Source organism: Urtica dioica, chromosome 11, assembly GCF_054948205.1.
Source record: "Urtica dioica subsp. dioica isolate 48M chromosome 11, U.dioica_male_clone48M_v1_H2, whole genome shotgun sequence".
In the NCBI taxonomy this organism is placed as follows: Eukaryota; Viridiplantae; Streptophyta; class Magnoliopsida; order Rosales; family Urticaceae; genus Urtica; species Urtica dioica.
Genome location: NC_142766.1, coordinates 6,213,330 through 6,221,521, shown reverse-complemented (window position 1 = coordinate 6,221,521; position 8,192 = coordinate 6,213,330). Strand labels below are relative to the sequence as shown.

Sequence of the window (8,192 nt, the reverse complement as noted above, 5' to 3'; positions counted from 1 at the left end):
TTCTCACTTTCCACCAAAACGCTAATTTTCCCAAAATGCCACCTCTATGTCAACAATGTTGACATCTATGTCAACAATGTTGACATTTAATAGTGAAGGGCAAACATAGATGTCAACATTGTCGACATAGATGGTGACATTTTGGAAAAAATTAGCATTTTAGTGGAAAGTGGGAAAATGTTATGAAGTTGGTGGCAAATTAGGCAATTTCTCCTGAAATCACGGTAAGCATGAGAAAATGAAGGTGCAAAGGTTGAAAAGTGTAAAAAAAATCTCGATATTCTGAAGTTAACAAAAATCACCACCACGACTGAACGGTTTACCCTAATTGCCCCGAAATCTAGAAATATGTTTGAATCACTACTGGAAAGTCATAAAATTTTAGTTACCGGCCGGTTCCCCAATATCTCAATCCTTGGTCTAAATGATAAATTGGTGATATTTAGACGTTGAAGATTAAGTGCAAAACCAACATGCTGATAACTCGGCCGCATGCTTAAGAAGTGTAAACTGAAAATTTTAAATACACTATTCACCTACAAAGTTCACAATTGTAATCCAGCGCAGAAACAAATTAAATTCACAAGGCATGTGTGGAATAAATAAAAATTGAATGAAAAAAAATTAAAATCCCCAAATGGGTCCCAACTCCAATATAAAAGAACAAAGACTTCCAATGAATACCAGAAGAGTACATAGATTCTTCACCCAGTTGGTTCAAAGAAAAGGCCATTATTCGTAAGAGAAGTCAGACAAACAGGGAAATTGCTGTACAATAAGGGTGGGTTTCTAATGTGTCATTCTGGCTTTTATTATAGGGTCAAGCGGCTAAATGGCCAAATAGAACTTAAGGATTTGCAAAATAGCCAAAGTTTATCAAGTATAAGCAAAATAGCCAAGCTGCGATTATTAATCCAGGCAGGATTAAATTTAATCCACACAAAATATCGGGATTAAATTTAATCCAGGCAGGATTAATTTAGTCCAGGGATGAGAGTAATGGCTATTTTGGTTAACCTAATGAAACTATGGCTATTTTGCAAAAGCCATAGTTTGAATTGGCTAGTTCATGCCATTTTTCCTTTATTATATACATTGCCAAACCGAAATTATTTCCTACCGAGCCTGACCAAACGCTGCTCGTGCTTCTCCGCAGCGGCTTTATCGGCAGCTTCCCGTTTCAGAGTCCTCTTTGCACGCCGCCCGGTCTTGTCTTTCGGGGTCGCCTCCTTTTTCTGACTAGACGATGCACCAGCGCCTGAGTCCTCCAGAAAAGTAACGGACCGAGTGACGGGCCTGGCGTGCTGGCGCCCCGCCCTCACAAACCCATTATCGCCCCATCTACGGTTACCAATCCGGATACTAGCAGAGTTGTTGAAATAGGCTTCGTCGAGATCGCTATCGTCGTCGTCGCCGTACTCTTCCTCGTACGGGATATAGTCATCGGTTTCTTCGTATGCATTTATGTGCTCCGTTACGGATAGAGGTGTAAACCACTGGGCTCTCAACAGAAGACACACACTCTCCTCAAACATATAGTCATGAATGCTGTGGTCCATCAAGCAAAAGGTCTAGATTTCAGCAACTTTTGCTAATGTGTGTGATCAGATTGTATAAAAGATTAAGACACAGTAATCGTACCATCCATCAAGCGAGCGATGAACATTGAGGAAGTCGAATGGATGCTTGCACTGAGGACAGTTTGGAGTCTTACTGTATGTTGCCCAGTGAAGTATACAAGTCACGCTGCAGAACAAGAGTAGCAGAAAAAAAAAATGATCAGATATCTCATGGCTCGATTTGTAATTGTATATGAATTACAAATGCAGATCAATCTTGTAGGTCTTAAACCTTGACAAAAACATTCATGGCTAGGCATATCTTGTACAGCTTTCCAACGTAAATCAACAAGGGATTTGAAAATAAATGAAGAATGGAAGAGGTTATATTTAAAAGGGATTGAATAAAAATTAAAAAAAAGCACATTCTTTAGTTGCATATTAACAACAAAACCAAGTCTTCAAGTTAAATGAGAAATTGTTATTAAATCTTGTTCCGAGAAATTAAAACCACATGATACGCGCAAATGGATGATTACGTGTATCAACAGGAAAATATGTATGTGTGTGTGTGTGTGTGAGAGAGAGAGAGAGAGAGAGAGAGCACTGGCACAAGAATATCAGCAGAAATTGAAACTCGCCGTAGTTGCATTAGCAGAGGAGCACTTGATACAACCAAGAAAGTAAAAAGAAACAAAATTTTCAACTCTGGAATAATTTCGAATCACTCTTACAATCCTAATTCCATTCTCTCTTATGAACACAATACTTCATCGTAGATACACTATTCATTCAAGAGAACAAAGATTTAAGAGACCAACCAGTAAGCGTGCTCGCAGCCTTTCACGAGAGCAATCTCTTGAAGCTTAATCTTATCCAAACAGATCGCACAAACGCCACTATGATTACCGAAACCCTTTTCTTGCTCTTCGATGATGAGTTTTGCTTCCACCTCCTAATAGAACAAGGCATCAAATATCCCAATCCTAAAACAAAACCCTAGAATCGGACACAAGCAGCCAGAAATGAACGCATTGACACGGATCCGTGAACCAAGAAACAAAATTTTCAGGTTCGGGAGTCAAGAACATACCTGGTCTTGGAGAGACGATTGCTGAAGAACGGAGGTTAGCTCTTCAACCTTGTTCATCTCCATGACCTAATTTAAAAGACGGCCCCAAAAAAAACTGTATATTGAAATAAATTATATTTATGGAGCTATGAAGATGAATGGATCACTCAAATTTTACGTTGAAACGGAACCGATCTTTATATAAGATCGGGGGAAAAAGAGAAAAGAACCAGGGATAGATGCGAAAAGAATTATTCTGATTCGTATATATGCCAGAGTGGAGAGAGAAATACCCGCTTCCAGGGTAACGAGGTGGACAGTATTTAGATGGAGAGAGACTGATTTATTATTAATTATTTATTTTAATATTAAATATTAAGATTTTCCAATCCCATACGAATTTGTTCTTTTCTTATTCCACTTACTTTGGGGCCGGCCACGAGAGTTTTTACGAGTTACGTACGACAGTCGACAGATGGATAATTTGCACTTCAACCAAGGTTAGCAATCCCGCGGGTTCCGTACGGGTTCCGGACGGGATCCCCTGAACCGGTGGGGACCGGGACGGAACGCACATAAACCGGTCCCGTGAACCAAACCCGGTCGAATCCCGGGTAAACCGGACGGATCCCCCCAGACCGGGTCTCGTTTTGGTTATAAATAATTTGCCACAAATTCGCGAAACCCTTATCTCCCGAGGAACAAAATTGCGCGTCCCGTCCCGACCGGATCCCGTCGACTCTCTTCGTGTTTTGCTCAAATCCCGGCCAAATCCCGTGGAACCCTTCAAGTCCGTCCTTCGTCCCGCCGGATCCCGTCCTGGAGAGGCCGATTTTGTCCAAATCCCGCGGAACCGAGAGGTACCACCCGAGTTCTTCAACTTTTGGGAATTTTTTTCAATTTTTAGTTATGAATTGTTGATTATTGTGATTATTGTCATGATGAAGTTGAAATTAGTGATTATTGGCATGATGAAGTTGAAATAATAGTGTTGATTACAATTAATTTGATGATTATTGTTATGGTTATGTAGATGATTATTGTGGTGGTTATTATGTTGATTTTTGTTATATGATTATGAATTTATGATTAGTGTAAAGTTAATTTGAGGTATGGCGTCCGACCCGACATACAAGTATTGCGACCCCATCGAAGGACGAGCACGTGCATACAAATGCAAGTTTTGCGGGCACATCATTGGAGGTGGTGGAATCACACGTGTGAAGAACCACTTGGCGAACGTGGACAAGGCAAAAAGCGTTAAGTTTTGCGACAAAGTTCCTCCTGAAGTAAAATTGGAAATGCAAAATTTACTCCACGGGAACGTTCTAAAGAAAAAGCAACGTAAGACTCTGGGTGAGTCGATACGAGCAGACCTCCGAAAAAGTCTAGGGGGGAGTCGAGACTCTGACGAAGACGTAGACGAAGAGCAGGAACTTCGTCGCGTAATGAAGAGGTCACGAGAGGCACAAGCTGCCGAACAATGGCGGAAGGAACGTGAAGGTCCCGGCGGATCATCAGGAACTCCTCCAACGACCGCACCGTCATTGTACCGGAGCGATAGTGCGCGACAAAGAAGGGTTGATGAAGCGCAACCCGGCATCAAGAACAGATTGGCCAAAGCCATTGGCCGATTTTTCATTCACTCGCAAGTTGCCGCAAACAAGACAGTTGACCATCACTTCATGAACATGATTCATGTTTCCGGTGAAGTCGGTAAGTAAAAAACTTTTTATATCGATTTTACAAATATAAATTGCAATCTTTTGTATGTGATGTTGATATATTGATATTATTTACCTGTAGGACCGAATGTCCCGCTGCCCAGCCCGAAAGACATTCACGGGTGGATACTCGACGAAGAGGTACGAGACATGCGAGCGTATGTCGAAGAACAAAAGGTCAAGTGGCAGACGTACGGATGCACTATCATGGCCGATGGATGGACGGGACCCACGAGATTAAGCATAATAAATATTATGGTTTATTGTGGTGGGTCCGCCGTCTTCTTGAAGTCAATTGACGCGTCCGACAAGATCAAAAGTGCGGAGTACCTATTCGGGATACTCTCTGAGGTGATTGATCAAGTAGGACCAGAGAACGTGGTACAGGTCGTCACCGATAACGGGTCCAACTACAAGTCTGCGGGGAAGAAGCTGACGAAGAAGTACAACTTGTACTGGACCCCTTGCGCCGCACATTGCCTAGACCTTATGTTCGAAGATATTGGGAAGAGGCCAAGTATCGACAACGTGGTGAAAGCTGCTCGACAGACGACCAAATTCATCTACAACCACGGCTCCGTTTTGTCCAAGCTACGAGAGACTAGTCCGGGTGAAATTGTGAGACCCGGGGCGACAAGATTCGCGACCAACTACTTGGCTCTCAGAAGTCTCCGAGCCAAAAGATCACCTCTCCGGAACCTCTTCACGTCTCAATGGTGGGATGATTTGAAGTTGTCGTCCTCACGAGAAGGGAAATGGGTTGCCGAAAACGTTTTACAAGCCCGTTTTTGGCAAGGTGTCGACGACGTGTGCGCCATATTCGAGCCCATGTACACGTGTTTACGACTAGTGGACTCAGAGGTGCATCCCACCATGGGGTTGTTGTACTATGTTTTCACTGAGATGCGAAAGCGGTTGGAATCACTTCATGGGCGTCAGTGGGTCGTAGACATCATCGACAATAGGTGGAGCAACCAATTAGGCCACCCGTTACATGAAGCAGGTACTGTATTTTTTTAAATTATATTAAGTCTATTATGACCCTAACATTATTTTAAATTATGTGCAGCTTTTTTCCTTAATCCAAACTTGCAGTACAACAGGGAAATCCATAAGGAGAGTACCCATATGGCCTCGGTGACCAAAGTGTTCGACGCTCTACACCCCGACGAAGATTCATCGATGTTGGCAAGTAAGTTGTTGTCATTTCGAGACATGCGAGGTGACTTCGCCCAGAAAAGTGCAATGACTACGAGGGGCACCGTGAATGCAGGTACAATCTCATGAAGATGTTATTAAAGTTTTGTTCACTTCTTAACGACATTCGTATTGAGTGCAGCTACGTGGTGGGAACTATATGGGAATCATACACCTACGCTGCAGAAGTTGGCAAGGCGAATCCTATCGCAAACGGCGTCCTCATCTGCTTGTGAGAGGAACTGGAGTACGTTTGCTTTGATTCACACGAAGCAAAGAAACCGTTTGGCGTACTCAACGCTCGACAAGCTTGTCTTTGCAAGCTACAACATGAAGTTGAGCGTGAGAGACAAAAGAGCAAGGTATGCGGACGAAATGGAACCTCTCGATCCTCTTGATATCATTGAAAGGGCTTTCGATAGGTCAGGCGCGGATAATAATGGCGACGATGAGCTTTACCGTTGGATCGATCCGGTCCACATGGATGGTGCTGACAACTTGCCCGATCCTTTGGCGGAATCTCATGCTCGGACAGAAGGAATACACGTCGAACAAGTTTTGAGTGAAGAGGTCGGAATTGATACCCGTGGTCATGATTCAGGGGGTAGCGGGTCACCATCACACGGGGGCGACGGGTTTCAATACACGGGCGGGGAGCAATCCAGGGCCAGAGGATCTCAATACCAGGGCGGCGGGTCTCAATACCAAGGCGGCGGGTCTCATTATCAGGGCGGCGGGTCTCAACACGGGGAGAGCCATTCAACCCGTTCTTTTTTGCTCCGGAAAGTGGCGGAAATCAAGGCGGAAACCAAAGAGGTATGAACGATGCGATCTCTATGTCGGGTAGTAATGAAATAGATATATTGACTTCAGAATTTGGAGGGTTCTCTATTACACCCGACGGCTCCGAGATTGGTTATCCACAGTTCCCGACGTCATACGACCCTTACGAGAATCAATCTTACTCATCCTACACTTATGTCCCCGTCCCTGTCCCTGTCCCCGTCCCCGTAATACCCGTGATCGCAGTGGAAGACACACATGAGTCCTACAATGGGTACGGTCAAACCCCTTTCACACGTTGGGAGGACGGTTGTCCTCCGTACTCGCGTCCTATTAGTCTTAGTCAGGAGACCTACGATTATCACTTTCGTACGTGGTTCAACACATATTCTAGTTCCATGACGTGGTACCAGTATAACATGATGGTGGATGATCAACCACGTCGCAGATCTAGGCGGCGCAGATTTCAACCCCCGAGGCACTCCACTTATAATTAGTGTGTTTTATCGTACGTGTTGTAATAATTTTATACTCTACTTATGGTATTTTATGTTTAAGAACTCAGTTTATGTTTGGTATGAACCTTTGTTTGAAGTATGAAGTATGAAGTATGAAAACTATTTTTATTATTGTAAAATATTTGTCCGAATCCCCCTCGGGTTCCTACATTTTTTGCCGGGTTCCTACCGGTAAACGGGTTCCTACCGGTATCGGTTTCCTTTTTTTTTCCTGAATCCCCCTCGGTTTCCTCTCCGGTAAGCGGTATCCCCCTAAAATTGGGGCCCCGGTACGGTAACGGTAACGGTAAGGCGATCCTTGACTTCAACACGTTTTGTATTCAGAATTTCAAGGTTAAAATTAAATAGACAAATGACTTATTATTTATACAAAAGTACTGTTGAAACATTTTAGAATCGTCGAAGAGCGTCGGATTATCGAAAATCATAAGAGAATTTCTCAATTTTTTTAATTTAAAAATTAGGTTTTCGATTTCACGTTAAAAGTTCTCCTAAACCCTACACATCATCTTAACCATTTATCAAAATATAATAAAGCAATGAATTAAATTTCGGGGAATGACGTCGAAATTTCGAGTTTTGGACATTACCGGCATAAAAATGACCATTTGTCGTTTCGCATATTTTTATCGTCGACATTCCCCGGAAGTTCAACCGTGTCCACATTATTTCGACGCCGTCTGTGCAAAATCAACAATATTTCCGTCATTTCTTGGTAATTTCGGCGACATTCCTGTGTTATTCCCACTGTTTTGTGCCGGCAGTTTGAGTTTGTGATGAAATCGAATCGTTTTGAGTTTTTTGGAAAAATCTTGCTGAATAAAAGATGTGTATTTATGTTGTGTGGTTCACATATGTTTTTCTCAATTTTTTTTTTTAATACAATCCAAATGTATTTGATATTTGAGACTTAGATTTCAAAGTTAGAATTTATTGCTGTTTTTTATAGAACCCGAATTTATTTAATGTTTAAGATTTAGATTTCAAAGTTAGAATTTCTTGTTGTTTTGATAGAATCCGAATTTATTTTAATGGACTGACTACTGTGATCTCCAAGCACGAACCGAGGGTTACTATCAACCCCACCGCCACTCAACCTACTATTGAGTCTTTTTTATCTATGTTGAACTTAGTATGTGTATTGAACTTATCTTTGTTTTTGAACCTATTAAGTGTTTTGGACCTTTTGTTTATGTTTTTTGTATGACGTGTGAAATTATTACGTGTGTTTGAGACTTGAATTTGGAGTTTAAAATTATTATGTGTGTGTTTGAAACTAATTTTGTTACGAGTCTGAAGTATTAAGAATTATGCAATATTATTTTCGTCGGCATTTCCG

At 42.1% G+C, this 8,192-nt stretch overlaps 2 protein-coding genes across 2 annotated transcripts; one reads left to right on the top strand and one right to left on the bottom strand.

The window, feature by feature from the left end:
* Positions 1–1,081: 1,081 nt before the first annotated feature.
* On the bottom strand, positions 1,082–2,938 carry LOC149380867 (RING/U-box superfamily protein). Its single transcript, XM_089601914.1, has 4 exons — positions 2,653–2,938; positions 2,381–2,514; positions 1,642–1,746; positions 1,082–1,548 (listed from the first exon to the last, which is right to left on the bottom strand). The coding sequence occupies exons 1-4, from the start codon at positions 2,713–2,715 to the stop codon at positions 1,110–1,112; spliced, it is 741 nt and encodes a 246-aa protein (XP_089458040.1). The 5' UTR covers positions 2,716–2,938; the 3' UTR covers positions 1,082–1,109.
* Positions 2,939–3,743: 805 nt separating this feature from the next.
* Positions 3,744–6,374, top strand: LOC149380866 (putative transcriptional regulator tpeD). The gene is made up of 4 exons (XM_089601232.1): positions 3,744–4,347; positions 4,438–5,358; positions 5,425–5,628; positions 5,695–6,374. Exons 1-4 carry the CDS (start codon positions 3,744–3,746, stop codon positions 6,372–6,374), a joined length of 2,409 nt encoding a protein of 802 aa, XP_089457358.1.
* The last annotated feature ends 1,818 nt before the right edge of the window (positions 6,375–8,192 follow it).

What these genes read in the sequence shown, in the direction of transcription:
- LOC149380867 (XM_089601914.1), bottom strand. Translation starts at nt 2,715, where the DNA reads ATGGAGATGAACAAGGTTGAAGAGCTAACCTCCGTTCTTCAGCAATCG. An exon ending in AATCGTCTCTCCAAGACCAG is followed by an intron (nt 2,515 to 2,652) that starts GTATGTTCTTGA and finishes TTGTTCTATTAG; the next exon opens with GAGGTGGAAGCAAAACTCAT. An exon ending in GGCTGCGAGCACGCTTACTG is followed by an intron (nt 1,747 to 2,380) that starts GTTGGTCTCTTA and finishes CTTGTTCTGCAG; the next exon opens with CGTGACTTGTATACTTCACT.
- LOC149380866 (XM_089601232.1), top strand. Translation starts at nt 3,744, where the DNA reads ATGGCGTCCGACCCGACATACAAGTATTGCGACCCCATCGAAGGACGA. An exon ending in TCATGTTTCCGGTGAAGTCG is followed by an intron (nt 4,348 to 4,437) that starts GTAAGTAAAAAA and finishes ATTTACCTGTAG; the next exon opens with GACCGAATGTCCCGCTGCCC. An exon ending in GAGGGGCACCGTGAATGCAG is followed by an intron (nt 5,629 to 5,694) that starts GTACAATCTCAT and finishes TATTGAGTGCAG; the next exon opens with CTACGTGGTGGGAACTATAT.